The sequence below is a fragment of the Cavia porcellus genome, unplaced genomic scaffold (genome assembly GCF_034190915.1).
Source record: "Cavia porcellus strain 051 isolate PalLab524CR breed Dunkin Hartley unplaced genomic scaffold, mCavPor4.1 scaffold_1, whole genome shotgun sequence".
Classification (NCBI taxonomy): Eukaryota; Metazoa; Chordata; class Mammalia; order Rodentia; family Caviidae; genus Cavia; species Cavia porcellus.
In genome coordinates this window covers 187,081,851-187,108,668 of record NW_026947484.1, presented here as the reverse complement: position 1 = coordinate 187,108,668, position 26,818 = coordinate 187,081,851, and the positions used below count along the sequence as shown (strand labels likewise).

The 26,818-nt window shown below is 42.4% G+C and overlaps 1 protein-coding gene and 1 long non-coding RNA gene across 4 annotated transcripts in view; one reads left to right on the top strand and one right to left on the bottom strand.

Annotated features, from left to right (window-relative positions):
* Nucleotides 1–1,951: 1,951 nt before the first annotated feature.
* Nucleotides 1,952–26,574, top strand: Msantd3 (Myb/SANT DNA binding domain containing 3). 3 transcript variants are annotated; one of them, XM_063224560.1, is made up of 3 exons: nucleotides 1,952–2,089; nucleotides 13,422–13,872; nucleotides 21,530–26,574. In XM_063224560.1, the coding sequence occupies exons 2-3, from the start codon at nucleotides 13,455–13,457 to the stop codon at nucleotides 21,937–21,939; spliced, it is 828 nt and encodes a 275-aa protein (XP_063080630.1). In that variant the 5' UTR covers nucleotides 1,952–2,089; nucleotides 13,422–13,454; the 3' UTR covers nucleotides 21,940–26,574. The 3 variants fall into 3 exon arrangements, with proteins under 3 accessions (XP_063080630.1, XP_013008941.1, XP_063080634.1); XM_013153487.3 differs by lacking the exon at nucleotides 1,952–2,089 and adding an exon at nucleotides 2,093–2,231; XM_063224564.1 differs by lacking the exon at nucleotides 1,952–2,089 and adding an exon at nucleotides 6,643–6,882.
* The window catches only part of LOC134470441 (uncharacterized), a 28,774-nt gene continuing 16,247 nt past the window's right edge, over nucleotides 14,292–26,818 (bottom strand). Inside the window, exon 3 of the long non-coding RNA XR_010039321.1 lies at nucleotides 14,292–15,591. This is a non-coding gene — a long non-coding RNA (uncharacterized LOC134470441). The remainder of the gene's footprint in view (nucleotides 15,592–26,818) is intronic.

Sequence of the window (26,818 nt, the reverse complement as noted above, 5' to 3'; positions counted from 1 at the left end):
TCCAATCTGAGCTGACCTTGCAATTTCACACTCCAACAGTTTCCCCCTGACTGTATTTTTACTGAAGGAAATGTTCACAGACTCCTAAGGAGGCACTAAGTGGATATCGTGTGCAGCCTTGGCTTCTAAGGGGATGAGAGTCCTAAAATTTGCCAATGGCAATTCCTTCCACGTGGTCTTGGATGGTCTTAGTTATCTGGGAGAATTTCAAAACCTCTTGTACACAAGCCACGTTACTGTTAAAATTATGAAATGAATAAGGAGCAGTATAGCTCTTAGACTACTGTCATTATTTTTATTGATTATTCAGCCCCCAGAGTATTTGGTCAAAGACCTGGAACAGTCCCTCTTTAAGGGCTGCTCATGGTGAGAGTTAGAAAGGTAGCAAATGCTCCCCAAAATGTCCAAGACATCTTAGCAATTAGGGAGACTGATGCAGAAAAACTGCGAGTCTGAGTCTCACCTGGGTAACTCAGAATAAAAATAAGTGGCTGTGGATGTAGCTCAGTGGTAGAGCATTACTGGGGTCAGTTCCTAGTACAGGGTGTGAAGGAGTCCAAGGGAGCCGGGCTTGGTGGTACACACCTGTAACCCTGCACTTAGGAGGCTGCAAGACACTGCCTTAAAAAACAAAGCAAAGCCAAATTTTAAAATGCAGGAAATAAAATATAGGACACAACAAGCGTTGGCAAGGTTGTAGAGAATCTGGAATTTTTATACATTGTTGGTAGGAATGTAAAAGGATTCATTTAGATGCCATGGGAAACTAGTTGGTGGTTCTCAAAAAGCTAAATATATATTACCATTTAACCAAGCAATTCCACTACTACATTAGTACTCAAAAGAGTTAGAAACAAGTATTTAGTCAAATAAACACACACGTTCAGATTAGAAATCTTCACTATGGTCACAAGGTGGAAATAACTCACTTATATCAACAGATGAAGAGATAAGCATGCAGTGTGTACATACAGTGGTATCTCAGTCAGCCATGGATGAACCTTAAATGTATTAGAAGCCAGACCAAAAGGCCACACACTGTGCATTGCATTTGTAGGAAATATCTAGAAAAGGTAAATCTATACAGACAGAAAATAGATTAGTGTTCGGCAAGGGGAAGAAAGGGTGGGGAGAATGATTGAATAAAGTAGGGCAAAGCGGCTGAGCATTATTAATGTAATAAGTGCCACTGGATTGTTTATTTTAAAATAGTTTGTTTTCTGTCATGTGAATTTCACCTTGTTTAAAAAGTTCAGCGACGCTTGCTTGCCCTTCCCTAGTCTTGGAATCTTCCCAGTGGATGGATTCACAGCAGAAGAAACACCCAGCCTCTATGCTTGCCCCGGGAGGGCCAAGTGCTTTGCTAGAAGGCGCCCAGGCCGACCGCCCTCGGAACCGCTGTGCGTTCCCGTAAACACGCCTTAGCCACCGCAGTGCCCGCGCCAGACCTGGGCCCTTGTGGAGCGCTCAACCTCAGAGTCGCATCCTGCAGTTAAAACAAAGCAAGAGTCGGCGATCAACTCCGCGCGGTGCCTCGGCTACTCCTCACGTCCGCAGTCCTAAGAGGAAGGGGCCCCGGTCAGTCCGGAGGCTTGGCCTGAACTAACTCGTGTCCACGACCCGCTGCCACCTCTCTTGTGACAAATGCATTCTTTTGTTGTTCAGAGAAATGAAACAGTTTGCCCGGATCCCTCAGGAGCTCTTTGGCAAACGTGGGAAAGGGAACCGAATCAGCCCGCGGGGGCCGGCTCCAGGCTCTGCGCGCCGGGGAGACTGACCCTCGCGCCCCGCCCCGGCTCCCCGGGGAGCCCGGCGGCCGCGGCCGGGGAGGTGGGGACTGCGCGGGGCCGCGCTCCCGCGCTCCTCTTCGCCGACCCACCGGCAGGCGGCGGCGGCCCGCAAGGGGGCGGCGGCTCGGGGCTTTGTGGCCGCGGCGCGCGCGGCGGGGCCTGGCCGGCCGGGGGCGCGCCGCTACCGCCCGGCGCTCCGGAGCCCGCGGCCCCGCCGGCCGCTCAGCTTGCGCGAGCAGCCAAGGCCGCCGCGCTCGCGCCTCGCCGGCCCCTCCCGCTCTCCGCGGCCGCCGCTGCAGGTAGGAGGCTGGGCCGGGAGGGCCGCGGCGGGCGGACGGCGCGGGCGGGGGCGCGGGCTTCCGGGCCCGGGCGTCGCGACCCCCGCGCTGCAGGCCGGGCGCCAGGCGGCCGCCTCCGCGCGCCGCGCCGCGCCGGGACTCGGTGAGTGGGGCCGGCCTGCTGCGTACAAAGCCCCTGGGCGCGGGCCTCGGGAGACTCCGAGCGGCCCCCGGGGTGGGGGCTGTGCACCCCCGGGCCGGGGCAGTCGCTTGGGAAGAATCCAGGTGACCTGCAGTGGAGCAAGCTTCCGATCCCGGGTTCCCTACTGTGTGCTGGGTACAGCGCCGGCCGCTTTTCAGGACTTGTCTCCATTAAGACCTGGTGCTTCAGGGGAGGGGTCCCGATTCCGAGGCTGAAGCAGAGCATCACATGCCTTCCCGCCTGACCTTGGGAAAGCTCCTTTACTGCGAGCCTGGCTGCTGTTTCTGTAATGGGGGTGAGGGGCGGCGAGGGGGCTGGGTGTGAATACCTACCCCGGGTACTACTGTGATAGATAATGTGTGCGTATGATCACAGCTAAAGTGTGAGCACTTTCTATACAGCAGGCCCTGGGTCTTAAACCCTTGGCATGAATTATCATTAAATTATCACTCTGGTGCTATGAGGTAGCTACTGTAAATTGCATGAAAGAAATCTGCAGGAGTAGGAAACTGAAGAATGTAGTCTTACTCGGATTCTAAAGAATGGATGTTTCTTAGGTATGGTCACATTAAAGAGTAAAATGTTCTTGCAGTACTTAGGAAAGTAACAGACAGATGCATTTGTCACATATTTAAAACAGTAGGCAGGATAATAGGGGCCACGCGGTGTGAATTTCAGTATGCCAGAAAAGCCTGTGTTCCCTGGGAAAACGGTAATTCAGCCTAATTCAAAAACCGTTTCTGAGTTAGACTTGAGTTAGACTGAGGACTGCTAAGGGAGCTGGGGCCCTGAAAGAGACAAAGAGTTGAGAGGAAGGACTCTGAATGCCCCGAGGAAGATGAAGAGGGGAGGAGAAGCATCCACCCTCCCTCTCATCAACATTGTAGATCAGCATTCTGTCCTTCCCTGAGAGCCCAGGGTGGGGTGGAAACGGTGCCTAAGAGTGATTGCAGCGTGTCCGTTTCTCTTTGCAAGCCCAGACAAAGGTGTTCACATGTAATGCCACTAGTCCCATAACTGTACCTCCTAAAGTGGCAGTATCCCCTGCCATTCTTAGGTTTCCTGGAGATAGGAATAGTTAACAGCCAACCCTGAAGGTTGGCACGACACTTAAAATATTAAGGTCTAGCTGATGTAATGAGGAAGTAGAGCTTTCGGAATCACATTCACTTGTTAGAGAAGCAGTGGAGTGGTGGAGGGGGTTTGGGGTTTGTTTGGAATGAGTACTGGAAGGTTCTGGTCCCTGACAAAGGGAGAGGGAAGCAGACCAGGCCTAGAAGTAGTGGTGAACCTATGGCACATGTGTTACTGTGTTTTTAAGACAAAAGATGCTAATGTGTGAATTCCTTTTTATGAACTGAAACTTCAGTGTTCAGGTTTAATTACAGTGTTGACACTTTGTGATAAATAAATGGGTTTAGGCTATCATTTGGTACTTGTTCTCTGAAAGGTTCACCATCACTGGCCGAGCGATTGCACTAGGGGAACATCAGTGAAAAGGGAACTGGTCACTTCAGCACACCTGCGGAATGCCTGGCTGCCTTCAGTTCTCAGCCCCAAGAAGACACCTGTCCTCTCCCAGTTTCTTTCCTAAGTGTTGGGGAAGGTCAGGGGCAAGACTCAAATACACCTTTATTATGAGTGAGCTCCTTAGGGAAGAGTGGTTTTGTTTTGATCCAGACCTTGAAGAAAAAGGTATTTAGATACACAGTGGTGGTGAAGGTATCAAATACGATGCTTAGTGGAAAGAACAATTGTTCTGGAGAGATAGTTTGGGGTTTGACTCTATTTCTGTGCCATTATTAGCTTTGTATTTTTCTTTTCTTTTTTAGCTGTGTGTGTATATATAAAATAATAGCTTTTTTGCCAAATACCTGGCAGGAGTTTCACAAGTACTCTGTTTTCCCAGTCCATGAGGACATTCATTCAACAAATGTCTACTTGAGCTCCAGCCCTGTGCTGAGTCATATGCTACATGCTGAGGATACAAAGATGAGTCAGAAATTATGTATTCCCTTAGGAATTTCCTCCAGTGGGGGAGACAGAGGCAAAGCACAAATTAACGTATGTGGGGTGCAACTATGCAGGCATATATGATTGTCAGTGGGCTCACAGAAAAGTGGTCAACTCGTTCATTAGAGACCTGGGGCCAGTATTCTTGACAGCTCTGAGACCTACCTTACAGGTTATGAATGCTGTGTTATATTTTAGCTTGCATTTATTTATTTATTTATTTATTTTTGAGATGAGGTCTGTCTATGTAGTATAGGCTGGCCTCAAACTGGACCCCCCTGATTAAGTCTTGAGAGTGCTGGAATTACATGCCAAGCTCTAGCTTTTCTTTTAGCTCTGGCATATCTTGTTTTTGCTCTGATATTCTTTCTCTTTTTAAGAAAATCTGTTTACAGTGTGTGCATAATTTGTAACTTGCTTCGCACTTATTTTAGAAAGAAGCTATTATAAATAAAATTAAAAGATAGCATGGAAGTCAGTTAAGGAAGCCTTCAGAAAAATTACACGGAAGGCCAGGCATGGTGGTACATGCCTGTAATCCCAGCTCTTGGGAGGCCAAGGCTGTGGCAGGATCATTGCAACGTTGAGGCCAGCCTGGGCTACAAAGTGAGTTCAAGGCCAGCCTGAACTGCAAAGCAAAACCCTGTTTCAAAAAGAAAAAAAAAGAAAGAAAGAAAAAGTGCATGGAAACTGGTAGACCTTTCAGTAAAGATTCCAGCCAGAGGCATGAGAATGCAGCAGATTCAAGGGTGAGAAGGTGAGTTTGGTCTGGTTAGGTTGCAAGTTACATGAGAGGGTAGCGGGTTGGGTGGATAGGTGCTGTAATCAGGCCAGATCCACAAAGGCCTTGAAAAACATTAAGAGGAGTTTGGACTTGTTTTATCACTGAGGCAGTGAGGCAGATGTCAGAGGGACACAAGCCACACTGTGGCATGATAACTGTGAGTAGGAGGTTCCCTCCCCTGGTGGTGTGGAAGATGGGCTGGACGGTTGGGAGACTGTGTTAGAGGTTAGGTTTGGGCCTCAGAAGTGAGCAGTGAGAACAGAAAGGGAGGGAACAGATACTGAGATAAAACATGTAACAGGTCTTGTTAACTAGTTGCACTTGTTGAATGTGCTGAGAATTCTGCTTTGAGGAATCAAGTTGATTGTCTTAACTCAGTAGTCATCAGGAGACTTGGAAGTGAGGGAATAGTTTTGGGAAAAGCTTGTGAGGTGCTGATTTTGGGCAACTAGATAGAGGTGGGTAGTAGGTAACTGGTAATGTGTTTAATGTTAAGGAGAGGGGTTGGGCCAGGGTCAGAGTTTCTTTCTGACACCCCTTACTGAGCATCTGTTATATGCACAGGATACACAACGTGAACGGTAGTTCCACGCCTCCAGTAGGGGAGTCCTTGAGGATGTGGATGCACTGCAGTGCAGCTACAGGGGGACACCTACGGAAGGTCACTGCGTTCATTTCAGGAGCTGGGGGAAGGGAGAGGCAGTAAGGAGCCAGGACTCTCTGGCTTGTGGAGGGCAGAGGGAGCGTGGGAGGACACCGGCATGGAAGACGGGCCCTCGCCTTAAAGGCAAGGCTGATTCTGCTCACACTCAGACACAGATGGTAGAAATAAACACTGACGTTACATGGCCTGTGGAATGGGTGGGGACGTGGAAGGGGAGGGAATGCATTAGAAGAAGCAAGTTCAGGTTTAGGTTGCAGACCAGAAAGCTTTCTAGAAGAAGGAAGGTGGAGGGGCAGAGAGAACACCAGGGAGTGGCCATGGAGGCAGACAGGTCTGAGCATGCGAGGACAAAGTGAGAGCCTCAAGTCATCACAGTTATGAGGCTCTTGAAAAATTGGCATTTTGTTTCCTTTTTGGATCTTGATGGTATTTATAAGAACGAGAAAATATCTTTGATCACAAATCTCATAAAAAGAGAAATTATAGATTGTAAACCACCTGGCTGGCTATAATTAGTTAAAAACAAAACCAAATGTCAAGCAAGTGTGTTCCAACGTATTCCACAAATATATATATATATATATATATATATATATATATATATATTTTTTTTTTTTTATTGGTACCAGAGATTGAATTCACGACTGCATGCTTACAAGACAGGCACTTATGCCGCTGAGCTAAATCCCCAGCCCCTATTCCACAAGTATTTATCAAGTGCTTACTACTAGGTAGCAGGTACTCTTCAAGGCACTGTGGAGAACAGTTCAGCCCACCTGCTTCAGCCGTTTCATCTGGAATTGCTTAACTGACAGAGCTAAACCCATGTATGGGCTTTAAAGCAAAAAGGATTGTATGAAGTGCTGAAATAATTTCATTCTATTACAGTGTTCTCTTCATTGGCCAGTGGCTCCTATAGCCTAATAAATAATCAGAAAATATCATTCATGTATCTTTGGCAATGAACTGTGAAAACACTAGGCTGCAGAAACACGGTAGTGTTAATATGGATTGCCACCGACCACTTTAGCTGTAATTTAGAAATGAAGAAAGATGTGCCTAGTGTCACAAAATGAGTGACAGAGTGGAGAGCAGTTCCCTGCAAGCTTTCACATGGAGTCAGATTCCTCTTACTATAACACAACAGCCAGGTAAGTCAACTTCTAAAGGGAAATGGTTTTTTTTTTTTTTTTTTTTTTTTTTTTGGCATTTTCGGGCCAGGACCACTGATTATTGCTTTGGGGCCGTGGCAAGGGAGCCCATCATGAAAGGATGATGTGGCAGAGCAAAACTTCACCTCATGGTCAGGAAGAGAGGAAAAGTAAGGGGCTAGGTCCCTGTGTACCCTTTCAAGGACATGCCCTCAAAGACCTAAAGACTTTCCACTTGGCCCCACCTCTTTAAAGGTGGCCTCACTTCCAAATAGTGTCACGCTGGGGACCAAGTCTCTAACAAAGAGGTCTTTGGGAAGTAAATATCAAAGCAGATGGGATCGTGGGGAAGGCTGTGGGGTACCTAGCAAAAGGGCATCTTGATGGTGAAGGATTCCAAAAGAGGAGATGTTGAGAAAGGGCTTAAGAGCAAACCACCAAGCTTTGTCTTTTGTGATGAGGGCCCTCAGAAATCCGTTCTGCTCTGAGCCCCAGTTTCCTCATCTGTAAAGTGAGAGGGTTAGACTGAAGTCCGTTTTATGGGTTTAAAAGATAAGGCTCTAGACTGCTTCAAAAAAGGTTACTTATGACACAAGTTGAGTCAGGTGACAGCACAGGCAAAAAACAGGAAACATCTATTACCTTTTTAGAACAAACTGATCGCCTGTAACTCGTGGCAGTCTTTGTGATCTCCTTGAGCAATGCCGTTCTGATTCCTGCGCAGAGGGTGTACCATTAATCCTTCTGTGTCTCACTGCCTCATCCTAGTGTGGACACACGTGAACTGGTCATTTCTTCCTACTAAATAGCCCTTGGTATGTGCTTCCTTTTCTCTGTTCATGTTCCTTGCAGATTCCAGGACCTTTTCAGTTTTTGTGTCTTCCACAGAGTTTACAGCAGTGCTCAGCCTTTGACAAGAGTTCATTCCACATTAAACAGTTGTATGTAGATGCGTTAAAAAGCCAGTCAGTGTATAGATGAGCATGCATTGGATACAAACCACTACTTATTCTGGGAAGCAGTTTGATCTGAGTAGAAGGTGGGAAAAGAACTACAATTCACTGAAACTACCCTTGTTTTTCACTCCCATTGCAAGACTGTAGCGCTGGGTTGATAAGGTAGTTTGGGGAGTATTAACTGTTTTATAGATACAGCATGAGGTTAACTGACTCATGCAAAATTATATACTCACGTGAGCGCTGAACTCAGGATTTGAGCCTAGGTTTTCTATATCCAGTGTCTGAGTTCATTTGGCTTCACTTTAAGAGCCCCAGTTCATTAGGGTCCTGACGTCCTGCCTAGGGTCTCAGTGCCACAGTCTCTTCAGTTATGATGGCCATTCTGAGTATTGACTTCAAAGCACTTCTTATTCCACAAAAGGCAGTAAAAGCAAAATCTTTGCCAAGATTTTCTATGCTACTGAAACTTTTTAAGACTTAGTTTCACCCTTGGTGGACTTTAAAATCAGTAGATAGTATATTAGTCTTCTCAGGCTGCCATAATAAAATGCCACAGATTGGGGTATTTTATTTCCTGCAGTTTCAGAGACTGAGAAGTCTAAGATCAAGATGCTGCCAAGGTAGGTTTTATTCTGAGTCTTCATCCTTTGGCCTTAGGGTGATTGCCATCTCACTGTATATTTACAGGGCATGTTTTGTTGGGGAGAGAGGAAAACACATGCTCTCTGCTGTGTTTTTGTATAAAGGTACAAATCCCATTGGACAAAGATCTCATACTTGTGATCTCATTTAGCCTTAATTATTGCCTTAAATGCCCATCTCCAGATATAGCCACACTGAGGATTAGGGCTTCAGTATTAGAATTTTGAGATCACATAAAATTCATAAACTTTTAAGGTAGATATTAAATATACCTACTGTAACCTCCTGGTAGTTCAATGACTGTTAGTGTTTTGGGAATTGCCCTAGTTATTCCCTCTCTGTTCTTTTTTTGGGGGGAGTACCAAGGCTTGAACTCACAGCTGCACGCTTGCAAGGCAGGCACTTATGCCGCTGAGTTAAATCCCTGGCTCCTCTCTATTCTTGATACTAGAATTAGGCTCTTTTACTTAGACCGTCCTGTGGGTCTTTGTCAAACTTAAAGGAGAACTTTTACTGCATTTGGATCTTGCTATTATATTGACCATTTTTGCTTTTGGTGTATTGTTTTGTCATGTATGATCTTCGGCACATGATAGGCAATTTTATTCCTATGTAAACATGTTTGGGTTCAATAAATATTTACCAAGAGCCCACTGTACTACTGTACGAGGGTCACTGGGCTGCTTGTTGGACCACAGCCATGCATAAGGACAGGTAGCAGCACTGTGTCTAGCAGAACAGCAGATACAAAAGGTGCTCATTGCTGAGCGTGTTTGGGAGCAAGGAAGGCCAGTCCATTTGTGGTAAGAGGTGATGCAGCAAGGAAGACGGTTATATTGAGATTTGAAAACAATTACAGACGTTAATAGTGTTAAAGTGGAGTATGCTTTCTGGGTTCAAAGTTTCCATTAATAAGCCTTGCTGTGAGAGAGCTCTTACTTGGGAGCGTTCGTGTATCAAGGACTGTCAGGTGCTCAGGCAGATGCCATCTTTCCCTCAGGAGTATGGAGCCTTTTAAGCTTTATGTGGTCTCTAGAGTTACTTGTCAGACAGACATTTCTGTCAGATCAACAGCAGAAATCATCTCAGTACTGTGATCAAGGTAAATGGAGTACACCTTATAAGTGGCTGTGTGTCCTAGATGTAAAAGAGGCAGGAGGTGACAGGCCAGGATAGAGCCATTAGGAGGGGAAGACAGGGAAGAGCAGGTACAGCTCCCCTAAGTTGCCTTACCCTTGGACCTCTGCCAGATGGCAGCCAGACTGCTAATTAATTGACATAATTTGATCAGGGGAGTAGAAGCTGTCACTAGACCTGAAATAAGAGAACTAAGCAGAACTGAGGAGTATGGATCTTGTCAGTACTGAGTTTGAATCCTGTTCCTGCCACTTAATATTCATTCGACAATAGCAAGTCACTGAGCCTGTTTTCTTTTTTCTGTTTATTGTTTATTTGCAGCTCTGGGGGTTGAATCCTTGCCCTCACACATGCTAGGCAAATGCTTTATCATCAGGGTCTCCCTAATCCCTGAGCCTCAGTTTTCTCATCTAAGAAATGGGGATGGTAATTGGTGGGTACAGATAAACAGCCTACTTCATAAGGCTGTTGGGAATCCACAGGGAACCTTTGGTTTATACTGGAATCCCTTTATAGCATCGTAGATGGTCCAGGGAGGACTGCTGTTTTACGAAATTAAGCAAAGTAAATTGGTAACTTAGGATTTACTTAGCTAGTGATTAAGCAACAGTTTAGTTAATAGGCTATTAATGGTCCCTAGGTGTTGGTAATTCTGAGTATTTGCTTTTGAGAGCCGTTGTGTAATTTCTTCTGGGTACTTGATCTTTTTTTTAACAGAAAATACTGAAGTGTAGCAAATGATGTTATCACGGACGATTTTTGAGAAGATTAAATGATATTGTGCATATAAGGCATCTGATGTAATGTCTAACCCCCAATAAGAGTTCAATAAAAGTTATCTGCTATTATCCTCTTACTAGACCTCCACTGGCCATAGTAGGGCAAAAACTTCTGTGAAATTTAGACTCCCCACAAGTCTGTCACCACCTCGTGGCAGCTAATGGAACCATATAAATTGCAAGGATGACTTATTAAATTACTTGGCATTGATTCCATATAATTACAGTTCCACCCAGTGTCACAGACATGGTTCAGAGTGTAGCTTATTTGCATGCGGGCTAGAATCTGTATTGTTAAACAATCAACTGACATGTTTTGCCTCCATCGTTGCCGCTGAACAAAAAGGTAACAGCACAAGTAAGTGAAGCTGAGAAACAGAGGTGCTTTATGTGCTGTTAGTAGAATCATATGTCAACACGTTTGTACAAGGACAAATTCGTACCACAAAAGTCTTCGATGTTTCCATCTTTTGTGGGAGCATCTGTTTTTAGGGATTTCTCTTGAAATAATCAAGATAGGAAAAAGATTTATTTATTTATTTACTTGCGTTAAGGTCTCAATGTGTAGCATAACCTGGCCCTGAGTTTACTATGTAGCTCAGGCTGGCCTTGAATGTGCGGTGATTCTCCAGCCTCGGCCTCCCAGATGCTGGGATTACAGATGTGCACCAACACACCTGGTGGAAAAAGATTTGTTTAGACTGTATATATACACAAACACATCTGCAAAGCATATATACAAAGCATTACATACAACGGAACAAAATAGAGTATAATAGTGACTTTTAAAAGAATAGGGGAGGAGGAAGGTAGGCATATTGGCATCTCCTGGGCAAGAGGAGTTGAGGTGGGGAATCTGTTCAGAATCTGCCCTGGAAGCTGTGTGTTTTCAGACCATTTGGTGTACCCACTCATTTAATAATAAAACTTACAGAAAGTAAGTTGCATGTGGACATATTGGCCAATAGAGATTTACAGGAGAGCAGAGTGCACAGAGCATGTGTTAATAAATGTCAGCTTGGGAATCATGGGTGTATAGGAAATAGACATATTGATAAAGGTAAAAATTAATTTTGGACCTTGGAGGAGAAGAGGCTCAGACTGGGTCCAAGCAATATGATCAGAGCAAGGCCTGGAAATATATCTCTAGGGCATATTCCCAGAGATAAATGTCCCTTCATTTACCTTGACTTAGAAGTCAAGGCCAGACTGCTTCTGATGTGTCTTTAAATCGCTTGATCTTTGATTCCTTATTTTACTAGTGTGAGTGTGGAGAGGAAACGTGGTGGGTGGAAGTCTGATCACAATAGCACATCTACTCCTAACCTTAACTTTTAGGAGGAGGTGGTCTATCATGGGAGGCCCTGATCAGATTCTGTCACTATTATATAGAACCTGCAGCCCTTTTTTCCCCTCTCCTCCCTTCTCTTCTCTTCCTTCTTCTCCTTTTTGTACAGGAGACTGAACCCAGGGCCTTCACAGTAAGCTACATCCTCAGCTCTTTTTATTTTGAAAAAGTTTCTCACAGACTTGCCCAGGCTGAGTTCAACTTGTGGTCCTTCTGCCTCAGCCTCCCCATGTGAAGGTTCTCTGCTCTGGTCTCATCCTCTCTAGTTCCAATACAGTGATAGTAACCTCTATCCTTGTACTTGTGAGGCTAGTTGCCGGGTAACTGTGATTTTAAATTAGTGTGTCAATACACTTAAAAATCCACAGGCTTTTTTCCCTCTAATTTTTTATTATGGAAAATTTTAAACAAAGATTCAGAAACTAACTGAAGGGAACTTAAGGTACCAATCACCCTTGACTTTCAGAGTCATACTTTTGACTATTTGGACTTGTTCGAGTTGGTTCCTTTTTCTTTTGATATAGATTGACGATTTTAAGTGGACTACATCTCATCTTGATGTTTGCCTGCTACTCTGAAAAATCAGGGTTGGAGACGCAAAGGTCTGGCATATACTGGCCCTTTCCAGAAAGTGGAACATACAGTGGCTAACTGTATTGCTGTAAATATTGTTGCTTAGCTACGTGTTTGCCATCATTTGTTTGAGAGATTAATCTTATAGGAAGCATCCTGCAATTAGAAAATGAGGGAAACACACACAGCTTTCCTATACTTTAGCAGAATCACAATGAAGTCTTACTATGCACCTGGTATGAGAGAGATGCTAACTCAATACCTGTAAAGGATGTCAAGGTGATTTGAAGTCATTGAGGAATAATTTGTCCCTGCACAGGGGAGAGCCCAGTAGTTGCAATGAAAACCATGTTACTAGACAGAAAGGTTCTGGATTGTCCAAGTCACCATCTTTATGATCTTGGACAGTCTGTTTCACCTTTCTGACTCTGAGCTCCCTCAGTCTTGAAGAGAGGCAGTGCACTCATTCTCTTTAAGTGTGCAGGCTCTTTCATTTCAGAAACTACAGAAATTGTTTATACAAGATTGCACACCTTTAAAAGTGTCCCTCAGACCTGACAGACTCCATTCCTGATTTTAAGATGAATCTGTGGTTGCTCCGGGATATGACCTAAGACCACAGATACAGTGATGGCAATACTGGATCTTTTGGAGTAATTTCTTCTGAAATCTTGATGGGCTTTACATCATCCATTCTCTTTGATTACACAGTGGCTGCTCTTTCATCTGTGACAAAATCTTGAGAAAGCTACGCAGTTCCAAAGCTGCCTAGCATAACTATTTGCAGGTATAATCAGTTTGCTAACATTAAACAAAAATAAATTAAGAAATGAGTAGCACGTTGGTGTTCAACTTTTCATTTACAGATATTTGCAGTATAACAAGTCAAAGGGCCAACTGGAAAAGCTACTTGGAAAATCTAAAACTCCATTCCCCAGTAGATTTTTGAATATTTTCCTGTGTATGTTGTAATATAACATTAATGGAAAAGTACCGATCCTCTTTCAAACAAGGGAATCATATCAAGGATTAAGTTTAAGTGATTTGCTGACATTTTTATTGCTGGAGTTGATAATTCTTTCTTTAAACTTCTCTTAACAGGATAGCTAATTGCCCGAAGAAACGTAGTGGAAAATGCAAAACAACGAAATTATAAAACCTGCCAAATACTTCTCAGAATTGGAAAAGAGCATCTTGCTTGCATTAGTAGAAAAGTATAAATATGTGCTGGAATGTAAGAAAAGCGATGCACGAACTATTGCCCTCAAGCAACGTACCTGGCAAGCACTTGCCCACGAATATAACTCCCAGCCGAGTGTCTCGCTGCGGGATTTCAAACAGCTGAAGAAGTGCTGGGAGAACATCAAGGCTCGGACCAAAAAAATTATGGCCCATGAAAGGAGAGAGAAGGTGAAGCGGAGCGTCAGCCCACTTCTGAGCACGCACGTCCTGGGGAAGGAGAAGATTGCCGGCATGCTGCCCGAGCAGCTGTACTTCCTGCAGAGCCCGCCGGAGGAGGAGCCCGAGTACCACCCCGACTCTGCTGCCCCAGGTACCGCATCCCTTGTGCCGCTTTGCCTGTGCTGGTTGGGGACCCGTTTGACACTTTAGTCCTAAGCGCTTTCATTTTGAGATAATGCATAAGAAAGAAACTAACGTGTGAAATTTGACTTAATTCAAAACCTTGGGATTAAATTAGAGATTGAAGTCATGTAGTACACAAAGGTACTTGTTTGGACCCACCGGTTACCTCTCATAGAGACTTTATTATTACTTAAGGAACCACAGCAGTTATTAATAAGACACTTTAGTTGCTTATGTCAACCTCTCTCTGAATAGATGAAAGAGAATTTGATGGGGATTTATGTTCATTCACTCAATTTTTTGGAATCTGTTGTGTACAAAGCACTATAGTAGTCATTCAAAAGACCATTTAAAACTATGTCAGACTTAAAACCAAAACCACAGAGATTAATACAGGAAACACTCACTTGGCATTTACTCAGATTAACAAAGAATATTTTGACCTCCTATAATATTGTGATCTGATGTTTTGGTTTGTGGCACTCCAGGGTCTTTGAGAAATTGTGAGAAAAAAATTTAATGTATTTGGCGGTGGGGTACCGAGGATCAAACTCATGACCTCATGCTTGGCCAGGCAGGTGCTTGTGCTGCTAAGCTAAACCTCCGGCCCTATATTTCAAAAAGAGCAAAATATGTCACCTGTAATTCTTAGAGAAGGAAAAGACTGCCATAATCAGAGGTGTGTAGTTCATCATGGCTTCAAAAGATTTGTATTAAGGGGCTACTGACAAGGAGGGGGTAAAATTGCATATAAATAAATTTCCAGTGATTCCTCCTTCTTTTACGACCGGAAGTACCCAGTTTATGTAACAGTTCATGGCAGTTCTCAGAAGGTACATCTTAAAGCAGAGGGAGGTTCCTGAGGAGGCCAGAGGATTGGTGCTCCAGGAACCCCACCCAGAAAGCATTTCACTCAGAAAATCACTCTTGCAGAATGGGAAGTTCACTTGTTAGTGTGCCCAGCATAGATTAAGCTTTAAGAAAATGGATACTTGTTAATCAAAAGTCATGAGAAACTGTCTTAAACCAAAACTGTTACCTGTACAGAATGAAAAAGATATTACCCAGTGAACCAAATACATGCCTTTCGGTGATTAGCGCCTTTTTTTTTTTCTCCTGTAGGTAAATCATGCTGGGAAGCTAATTTATGATCAAAAATTTGCATGCTGATCATTTGACCAGAGTTAAGTCCACGAAGCCAGTTGGGTAACCATAGTGGTTAATGTCATAAATGTTTGTCAACATTTTCCCATGCAGGAGCCTTGTGCCTGGTTTCTGATTTCCAGGTTCCCAAGCCAGGCTAACCCCTAGCAGACAATGTTTATGTGGGCACTGCCTCTTTTATCTCTCCTTAATGCTTCTGTGGGTCACGGGACCCACTGCCAAGTGACAGTGTCCTTGCTTTGAGGAGTTGATAGCTTCAGCCAGTTACTGACCAGAATCTCACTAGTCTCACAGCAGTTTGGTGTCTGTGAGGCAAGCTAGGGTGTGGTGCTGGGAGAGAGGGAGGTGAGTTATTAAGGATGCTTTTCACATTACTTACGTTCCATGCTGCTGAGGAAGATGCTGGTGTGAACTACATTAACTTCATTTTGTAGATCCGTGTTCTGGATTATTGTGTCTTTATTTCTTAGGATCTTCTTAGGGGACAGTCTTACTTCTACATTTTCAAAGTCGAGGGTAGAATCTAGAAAGTTTACCCCACAATTTTCTTCTTATGTACTTTATTTACACATAAACACAATTTATAAATTTTGAGAAAAAAAAAGAAATACATCTGGGCTTTCAATGCCTTTTCTGTAGCAACATTTGCTAGAGATTCACTTGTGAAAGACATGAATTTGAATTGGATATTTGTACGTGTATAGTAGGGAGAAATTCCTAAAACTGGTCCTTTCTAAGTACAACCTAGTGCTGCCTGCGTCCCTTTCCCCTCACATCAGGAGAGTAGGAGAGCTTAGCTGGGAGGTGCACCCAGGGTAATCTGTTAATACAGAAGTAAAGGTGTCACAACCCTTCCCACATATTAAAATAGAGTTGAGGTTATTTCACTTATTTTGTATTTCATTTTACTTTCAAGGAAAAAAAAAACAATTGTCAGTCATCTCTTCTAGGACTTGGTGGGGGAAATGATTGCAAAATCTACTATTGGGTTGTGACCCCCATTATCTTGTGTGTTTTGACCTAGATGTCTCTGTTTTACTTTTATGTCTCTAACACTGTACTGTCCAGGAGCCACAAGCCACATAAGCCTGATAAGCACTTGAAATATAGATAGATCCAGCCAAAATGTGCTGTAATTGTGTATACCACATTTTGAAGACTCAATATCACAAAAAGAATTAAAATACCTCATTAACAATTTTACATTGATTACATGTTTAAATGACAATATTTTAGATATATTGGCTTACTATATTGTGGAAATTAGTGTCACTTATTTCTTTTTATTTTTTAATGTGGCTGTAGAATGTTTAAAACTATTTATGTATTTTATATTCTTTTTCTGTTGGACAGTGCTGTTTTAATAACTGGGTGCCTGTTAACAGGATTAGGTGTTCAGAAGTTTGTTGGGATTTATTATATAAAGGTTAAAGAGGATGGAGCCCAGCAGTATTCCACTAGAGGCCTCCCTCCAACTATGTTTTGGTGTGAATTGGTCTTGACTGCGTCATCTGGATCACCATCCTCTGGATACCCTTAGCTTTGCCAGTGACTTTCTTAAAATGTGCTGGGCAGCTGAATTTGAATCCTGTAGTCTCAAAGTTTAACAAAAATACTTAGAGATGTATTTGCCAGAAAGTATTATACATACAGATGGTACCCTGCAGATTTTGTGATCCGGGATAATTTGGCTTTGACAGTTATCTTTTGTTATCTTGGAGGAATAGGTATGGAGAACAAACTAAGGGAGCCATCAGAATTTTGCTAGGGATGGCAGGATGACAGAAAATGGAATGCATTTTAGAAATCTAAGCTTTTAAAGCAGTATTCAAATGTGTTAGAATTTATATTTAATTTCACATACTATTATTTTTGTGCTACAAAGTTATAATTGAATAATGCGAATCTTAGTAAGTTCCATTATTATTACTACTTAATCGAATCTCATTATTTTGGGGTGGGAACTTGGCACAGCATTGTGTTGCAGGGCAAGGCACCCCCTGTGTCCCTGCTCTGTGAAAGACTCTCTTGTGGAAGTTCTGTGTTTATTCCCTTTTCTTCCTGTCCCACATATTCATTCTATTCTGTAGTCAAACTAGCCTAGTGTGCTTGAGTTTCCTCTCACATGTGTTTTATCTACATGTGTTTTTGACTTACACAGATTAAAAATTATGCTACAGATACCACTTCTTGTGCTTTTTCTCATTTAGAATTATGTTTTTAAGATTTATTCTTACTAGGCATGGTGGTGGCATATGCCTATAAACCCAGCATTTGGGAGGCTGAGGGAGAAAGATTGCCAGTTTGAGTCCAGAATAGGCAACTTAATGACTTTAGCAAGACCCTGTTTCAAAATTTAAAAATAAAAGAAGGGCTGGAAATGTAGAACATTGCAGAGGCTCTGGGTTTAATCCCCAGTAAAATTCCCATTGCGGTGTATAAATCTTAATATTTTTCTTGTCGTTAATACAATAGTTTCCTATGGTATGCATCCACAGTAATCTATTTACCCACATCCCCAGTAATCTTTTTTCTATTGAGAAGGACTGGAGATTGGCCTATATGAGTTCTTCCTTTCCTTTCACTGCCACGGTAGGCTTTTCCTGCTGATACTAAGCTCACTGAAACTGCCCCCAGTGAAAAAACCACCCCCAGGGCTGTGTTCTTAGTCCCAGGAAAGTCTTTCTGTCTTTTTGCATAAAAAGATTTGTTCTATACTTTGAGTAGCTTTGTTTTACCTGGGAGAGAGATTACATGGTGTGTGTGCGTGGTGGGTTGCTATTCCCAGGCTAATCTTTTTCCAATTAAGGGAATAGTCTTCCTATCTGAACACTAGCTTTTATGCATGGGAACTCATATTTGCTTGAAAGTTAATTAACTGCTCTTTATCAAACTTCCTAGTTTTAAGACTTACCTTTTACATATCTTAAGAGGCCTGCCTACTTCTCCTAAAATGGTAACGTTAGCACACATTTTAGAAAGAACAGTTTTAAAATAGTCATTTCTTTGCTTTCAGACATGAAGATACTCTTTGAATGTTCACAGGTCCAGAGCGAAATTTGGAGAACAAAAATTAGAATGTATACTGATATTCTTAGTAATAGGTGATTTTCTAATGGATACAACTTGGGAGGTTATATTTCATGCTATGTAAGTGATCAGCTGAGCAAGTAGAGTAGTGATGGGCTAACTCAAAGTAGTCAGGTTTGGTTTTGGAGTCATATAGACCAGGTCAGAATCCTGGTTGTCATCTGGGGGTGGTGGCACATGCCTGTAATCTCAACACTCCAAAAGCAGCATAGAGCGTAACAAGTGCGAGGTAGCTTGGCTACACAGTAGGCTCAAGGCCAGCCTGAACTATGGAGTGAGACTCTTGACTTAAAAAAAATCCTGATTATTTCAAATAGCCAAATGACCTTGGATACTGCATTTAGTTTTCTATAATAATACCTCCCTCAGAGGATTGTTCCCTCGATAAGGAAATGTAAAGCTCTATCCTAGTGCCTGATTTGCAACTCAGAATGGTAGCTGCTAACATCATTCTGTTACCATCATCCTGTTTCTAAAACCGTAGAATTACTGAGATTCAGTAATGTAGGCATACCCATGTTTACAGCAGCACAATTTGTAATGGCTGGATGTTAGAAACAATCCAAACGCCCATCAGCCAAGGAACAGATAAAAAGGATGTCTTTTTATATGGTGGAATACTACTGAGCCATAAAGGATAAATTGGAGACTTCTCGGTAAATGGATGTAACTCGAAACCATACTTATAAGTGAAATAAACCAGACATACATGTGTAAACATCATATTGTCGACCTCGTGTGAGAAGGTGAAAGAGTAAATAAGATCTGAAATGTACAATAGATGTTGTAAAATGGGAAAAAACTTCAAAAAGGAACTGGCATGAGAGAAAAGAGAAAAGGAGGAAGAGAAAAGCCAAAGTTAAGATAGTTATACTATCCATTTCTGTTAGTTCCTTGAAAAGAAAGATTTGTGCTAATATTGTTTGGAAAATTATATACTGATATCTTACACTCTGAGCAACTAATGTAAAGATAACAATATACAGTGTATTAAGCATTGTAACCCTCCTGTTATCTTGTTTTGGAATTTTGTTTTGTTTTTCTTTCTCTTTAAAAAATTGTTGAGATAAAAGTGAGCCTTTAGAAATCGGGAGAGACAGTAGGCTTGTGAGGAGATGTACTTTGAAGATGCAGGAGTATCTAGAAATATCCCCTGGAATGCAATCAAAGAACAATGAGAGTAGAGGTATCAAAAAATGTCAATGTGTCCAACCTTCAAAGAAAACATTTTCAGATCTAAAACTGGAAAGGAGATGAGTGAGGTAATGTTCTTGGTGGCTGAGGCTCACACATCTGAAGGCCCTGTCCCTGGTGCTAAGGCTTTCCCGTCCCTCACACCTGCTCAGACACTGTTTTCCAGAACTGTGACAGGTGGGCAGGGACGCCATCCCTGTAGCCGGTCACTTACACACATTTCTTACATGCTTGGTGCTGTGTGAGGCCCTGTGCTGGCCTCTAAAAAAGGATGCGTAACAGATTGTCTGTGTCTTCTGAGAACTCAGGAACATGAAGGGAAGGTAGTTAAACCCTGGTTTTAACAAGTGCTCTTCCAGAATGATGACAAACAAATGAATAAACACGAATGCTCTGCAGACAAGCCCAGGAGGCAGTGGGAATATGAAGAAAAGGTCATGATGCAAGGCAGGAACTAGTGAAATTGAGTCCCAGGGAGAAAATTTTCATTATTTCTGGATAGCAGAGTATTCATTTTTAAAAAAACCTTTTCATGCAAAAGCAAGATTTTTACCTTTTCAGGAAGTTTAATTAGTGACTAGTTATGGTTGTTACCTCACCCCTTGGAGTGAAATAATCTAAACCGTAGCCATTTCCCTTTATTAACAGAGTATTACAGATTAGGTTCCCCCCAGTCACCATTAACATTCCCAGCATCCCTTCTTCCAGAATAATGGAGTGGACATAATAATGTAATCAACCCTGTTAATAAATTGGTATTACTTTTCTCTGAGAATATTTTCATTATTGGAGACGTAAGCTAGAAGACTCCACGGGTTGGTGGAGTTAGTGGTTTTCTCTAATTGATACTAATGTCACTGCCTTGTAAAAAATACCAGTGCAAACACCACCACATGCGGCATCTTTTTCCATCTGTATACTCATTTCCCTTCACAGTCGAAGGTTCAGCCAATAAGTATGACTAGGCATCCTCCGTGTACCAAGGAAAGTAATCGGTACGCAAAGATAAAAGAAATGAATCAGGCCTGGTGCCAAAATAATACTAGTGGTATTGAGTGCTCTAGAGTACATATGAAGAAAGAGGTCTGAGGTTTCACAGAGCAAGCAGCATTGGTCTTTAATGAGCAAGAATTAGGGAGGAGAAGTTGAAAAAGGGAAACTGGAGTGGGGTGGAGCCGATGCGTAAATCAACTTTAAGAGTGAGACAGTATTATGAACTTCTTAAAGATTGTGAGCAGGTTTTGATAGGGGCAAAGACTATTTTGAAGAGTAAAACAAAGAAGATGAAAGAAAGGTAGAGCCAGATTACAAGGCTGTTTAGGGTGGATGAAGACCAGAGCCAGAGCTGGGCACCTCGAGGACATGAAAAGGTGACAGGTAGGTGAAGTCTCAATACTTCAAGACTTGAGAGGGTCGATCAGAGAGGAAGAGGTTCTAGATACATATAGGAGAGAGCGATGGTTCTGAAGCTAATGAGAGAAAGAAATTTCAAGGATTGGCAAGTTTGAGACAGATTAAATAAAGGGGAACTGACAGGTGTCTTTGGGACCTGAATATTGGCCCTACATGGCGGTGTGAACAGTAACAGCCAGATGCAGGATATCAAAGGGAAATGGTGTAAAGGAACCCAAACCAGGGAGTGTAGAGGGGTCTCACACAGAGAAACATTTATACATGCACTGGCTGTGGGAGCTAACACTGGGACAGGAACCTGCCACACGGGGCTTGTGGAGACTGAACAGAAGTGTTCCTGGCTGAATGAGAAACTGGCGAGGGTGATAAGACTGACAGAGAACTTTATCTGAAGGCCTCCATGGTTAGCCCTGTACTGTGTGGTCTACGGGCATCAGATCAGAGTTCTGCACACTTCGGTGTAAAATTCGTATCAATGTCATAAGGTCTCCTGTTCTAGATAAGCATGTCCTCTGACCACTTCCCATTGTTGGCAGTTTTAGAAATAACAGAACCCTTCATCATTATTTCTAAAGGGAAAATTGCTTCTGGTTTATGTAAGAAGTTAGATGTGGCCAGGGTAATTGTACACATGAAGGCCAAAGCAGACACTATATTATTTTAGATCCATCCTGTAATGAGAGACCCTGTCATTTGAAATAGGATTGACTTTTTTCTCTGCTTGTAAAATCTTTGAACGTATGTTTTCTGCTACTGTTTTTCAGAATCATTTGCTGTTTCAAATAGAGAACTGTGCGATGATGAGAAAGAGTTCATACATTTTCCAGTATGTGAGGGGACCTCTCAACCTGAACCCTCGTGTTCAGCTGTCAGAATAACAGCCAATAAAAACTACAGGAGCAAAACCTCTCAGGAAGGTGCTTTAAAAAAGATGCATGAGGAAGAACACCATCAACAAATGTCCATCTTACAACTGCAGCTGATACAAATGAATGAGGTGCATGTGGCCAAAATCCAGCAGATAGAGCGAGAGTGTGAGATGGCAGAGGAGGAACACAGGATAAAAATGGAAGTGCTCAATAAAAAGAAGATGTATTGGGAAAGAAAACTACAAACTTTTACCAAGGAGTGGCCTGTTTCCTCATTTAACCGGCCCTTTCCCAATTCACCCTGAGACTTCGGGGGTGGTTCCTTGTAATTAAATCTTGTGTGGCAAAGTCTGGAACATGAACTTGGGGTCAGTAACCTGTAACGGAGCTATGACTAGGAAAATTAGAGGGGTAGTAGTCATTTATTTAAGAATACATTCAGGTAAACAGCTGTACCCTGTGTTCTCCTTACCTGGCAAAGAAGCTGTTATAGTTTTCTGAAAATTACCACTATGAGTGCTATAATTCTGAATGTAATGTCTCAATTAGAATTCATGTAAGAAACATGTGTGAGTGTTGTATTTTTTAAAAATCAAATGCAAGTGTGACTATAAAGAAGTATGGCTGATTTTTTCCCCCTTAAACAGGCAGCTCAACTTTTCTATCTCGTTGAATGCCCTGACTTTGAAAGTGGCTGTCCTGGATATCATACCCTTCGCCAGAGATGATTCTGTTGCTAGAAATTGCTAGAGATCTGTGGGGAATTTCAGGTTCTGAAAAGCTCAACATTTGGGAGGATATTTTCTAATGTAGCTCTGAAACTGTTTTTTAAGGTTTTTCTTCAAAGCAGAGTTCCAACTAATATCTTCAGCAATGGTAGTTTTGTTAGAACTAAGGATGTAATAATTTTAAGGGAGAAATGTTAGTTTAAGTGTCTACATTCTATTTGTTTTATTAAAAAAAGACTTCCAATTTTATAGTCACACTGTGTATGTTTTTAAAAGATGCTGCCTTCTACTCTGAGCTCCAGTTTTTGCCTCTTTTGACCTCTCTCCAGCTTTGGACCACTGAGTTAATGATCATCCTTTCTCTTAGACTTTAGCTTCCTAAGGAAAGGGCCTTCCCTCACCTTGCTCATGGTCTTAGCTGATAGTAATGGTATGTAGCTGGCATTACATCGTCAGCATGGGCTTTTTGAGAACCCATTACCACATATTTGGAAATATGTATTAATAAATAGATATTTTGATTGAACTGTGATGCAGCTTTTCGTAGCAGAGTGGTAAAAACAGTCTTGAGAGTTGGGGGCAGCAGTGGCGGAAAGAAGCACAGTGGCAATTAAGTGCCAAGCCAGATCAGCAGTTTCTGAGAATGAGATTGCAAGGCCATAAGCAAGGAGGTGTGTGGCAGAGGTTGTGTGGGAGGCAGCCAGACTGGGATCCAGAGCCTGAGTTCTAAGCCAGGCTTTGCCCAAGTTGCCGCATCTCCTTGGGTAACTCCTTAAATCCTTTGTGTGTCCCAGAACAAGGGAATTAGACTAGATAATGTTAAGAGTCTGCTTCAAACTCTTGGCCCTCATATGGTTTGTGTAATCTTGGGTGGGTACTGCTAACATCATGATTTCTTGGATGGGACAGGCCAATTGGGAACAGTGTTCTGCATTGGCCAAATTTTCTCCTTCATAATATTGGAATTTGCACCCTGGAGACTGTAAGTTCTGTAAGGTACATATAGACTCATGATTTGGGACCTGCATAACATTTAAATGGATATCTATTTTCTACACTGAATCATATTTTAAGTATGTAAGAGCAACTGGTTATTTTAGATACATCCTATAATGACACTATATCCTTTGAAAGGAAACAGCCTTTTATAAGGATTTGTTCTTAATTTTGTTCTTATCAAATGGATCTTCTAGAGAATGAAGCATTCTAGTGTCTTTAATTTAAAATGGGCTGTGGAATACAGAATCTCTATGTCCGTCTACCCCTGGAGAATTAGGAGAGGGGAGAGCAGACCCTGATGTGAACCGAGAAAAGGGTTTCCTTTGCTTTACCTATTGAGCCACCTAAAAATCCTGTTAATACCGCATGTACTTTCTAGAGTGAGACCTGAGATTCTGCATTTCTTAACAAGTCCCCAGGTTGCAGGTTGTGCTTTTCTGGTCAACACACTGCTGAATAGCAGGGGTTTAGAGGATTCTATGAAGTTTTTATTATTCTCAAAAAAAAGAGAGGGAATTAAGTGTATCTTGGTGCATAATTATGTGCTGATTATTCTCAAGTTAGGAGTTAAAGCACATAAACAACAATGTAGAACAACACAAAAAATGCTCACAAACAGTAGTATATTTTAATTGAATTATAAAAGTGTTGAACTAATTCCTAGCTGAACAAATATAGGACAATTAAGCCAGCAGCTTAAAGCACCTTCCCTTCTGTTAATGGTATTTATGAGTTTATAACGATAGCTGCAACATTGGCTATGCATTAGAAACAATATTTTATAAATAATTAGTCCCACTGGGCCCCAATTCCAGAGAATTCTGATTCAGTTGACCTGGGTTGGGGGCTGGTACTCTAGTTTTTGGAGGCTTTCTAGGTAATTATGACGCATAATTAGGACTGAAAATCACTTGTGTAGAGTTCACATATGTTATCTAGTTTGGTTGTTAATCCTTTGAAGTCCTGTAGAGGTAAGGAAATTATGCTCAGAGAAGAACCATCTGGCACCAGGCCTATAGCTAATGAATGGTAAAGCAGAACTTCAATCCCAGGTCTGTTGACTCTAGAACATACAACTCCACCAGCCTGCCCTCTCCCTTTCACTTGGAACCATGTCAAGGATTTGTTTTATCCTGAGAGTCTAATCACACTGCAAGATACTTGTAGTGTCTATTCTTGAAGAGATGTAGCACATCCCAGTTCATTTTACTTTTGAGCCTTTCCTTACCTGATGTGAAAATGCAATAACTGTTCTTGGCAAGTGTTGTAGGGAATAGATAAATATTGAGACATAAGTCACCATCCTCTGCCTTGCCAAGTCATGAACACAGCCCAGGAAGGGGAGTAAGGCTCATACACAGCTATCACGTAGTTAGTCCATCAGTGCATGTCTGCAAGTGTACTTGTAGCTGACAAAGAATCAAGAAGCCTGACATCCTCGTGGAGGAGGTGGCATTTGCACTGTCCTCAGAATTGGCATTTTGGCAGGGATTTGGAAAGCAAAAGGACTTTTATTAGATGCAAAGTCCTGTTGAAGATTCAAGATAAGGCACATAAGTGGGAGGCAGTAGAAGCTTGGGGCATTTCCAAATTGGGCAGTGCCATGATCAGAGTGGCTCCAGGAAGAAGATTAGAAGATGGAACTGAGTGAAGACTGGAGTTGGGGATACCAGGTAGGAGGCTTTGGCCCTGGTTACCATGTAAAGATAGGAACCCGGAGGATGCTGTAGTTAAAATGAGAGACCTAACAATGTTAAGAGCATTGCTGCAGTGAAATTAGTAAGGGCTGGTGGTTAGTTGCTTTTGTTGGAAAGCAACTGGAATGAAATGAAGAAAGGATATATTTCTGGTTGTATTGTCCTAGGAGAGACCTAGATATTAACTAGTGCTCCTGCCTCTCAGCCTCAAAGCCAGCATCACCCCTCACCACCTCTTTCGCTCACTGATGCCTCAGTATCTGCCTCCTCAGCTGCCTGTGCTGCCACTTGCACCTGTTCATCTTCACCAGCCCTCTCTGCTGGTGCTTGGTCATCAGCTTACTTTGTGCTGCCTCTGCCATCAGTACCTCACTTGCAGCTGGTGTGGCATGTCATTGGCCATCTTTTGTGTTGGTACTGCACTAAAATGATTAGAAAAGCGCCTTTCTTTCCCATGAGCTCCCAATTTTTTTCTAGATAGTGGGCATCTGCAAATTTCAGAATTTTTATTTTTTATTTTAAATGTTTCATGTCATGTGAAGGAGCATGGGATGGGAGGAACCAGTAATCCCCATGTATGCTTATCAGAGCCCCTTTACAAAAATCAAACATGATAGCCAGCCCTGTTATGTATCCAAGATTTAGAAAACATGGTAGGATTTTTTCAGGGAGACTTTTAAAATGCATTTTTGTTTTTTGTTTTGTTTTGTTTCAGAAGAGCCTAGAAGGGCAGAGGAAGAGAGGTGGCATGGTGGCAGAGTACATTTGAATTGTCAACAGTCTCTGCAGTGTCAGGTCAATTACATCAGCACTTGGTCTGGACCAGAGGAAAGAAACAATTCTGCCTCCTGGGAATGTCAGAAGGACCTGATAATTATATTTGGCAAAGCCACGAGGAGTGGCTCTGTAATGTCATTGCTAAGAATTGCCCTTTTAATAGCATTTCTGGATGTCAGAGCTTTCCAGATGAATGGCACTTCATTTCTGCAATGGCTTTCCTTTTTTCTGGGCTGGTTCCCAGCTGAGCCTCTTGTTCTTCCATGTCCTTGCTTTGGGATCACTTTACATTTTCTCTTCTGTCTTCCTCCTTCCTGGCCCAGTTACTCTATCCCTGCCTTCCTGCACTCACAGCAGCTTCTACTCTCCCCTGGTTGGAGGTAGAAACGTGTGAATGCTCCAAGAAGGGAAGGCTTGCCAAAGGACAGCGCCTTCAGCCTCTGGTCTCAGCAAGGTAGTGTTTCAGCCTTAACTCACCAAACTGTGGATGGCTTGTTTCCATGTTATGCCTGCTACTTCTGATAGTGGAACTCAAAAGACAGGAAAGGTTGTCAATGCTCCGTGGCTGCAATAAATTCTTTTCTCAATTGTGCCATATATTATGCTCTTCAACACAATTTACTAACCTCTGCCTCAGTTTTTCCATTTGTGAAAGTGCTGTAATACTTATCTACCTCCCTTTATTGTTGTAAAGTATATGTTGGCTAAGCACTTTTAAAATAAAGAGTGATGTAAAGCATTTTGATATTGTTGTTATTGGCATACAGATGACCTTCTTTAGAGAAGCTCCCTGTAGGGGAAATATCCTGGCGCAGGAGCACTTGGTAGCTAAAAAATCCTACAACAAATGCAGGAGCGTGATTATTTTCCTTATGAAAAATTTCAACATGACATTTAAAAAATAGTTTTTATGGTGCATTTAGAATGAGATTCAACTTATAGAAGTGTGATTTAAACAAAAACTTTAAAAGAACACATTTATT

What these genes read in the sequence shown, in the direction of transcription:
- Msantd3 (XM_063224560.1), top strand. Translation starts at nt 13,455, where the DNA reads ATGCAAAACAACGAAATTATAAAACCTGCCAAATACTTCTCAGAATTG. An exon ending in CCCCGACTCTGCTGCCCCAG is followed by an intron (nt 13,873 to 21,529) that starts GTACCGCATCCC and finishes ACTGTTTTTCAG; the next exon opens with AATCATTTGCTGTTTCAAAT.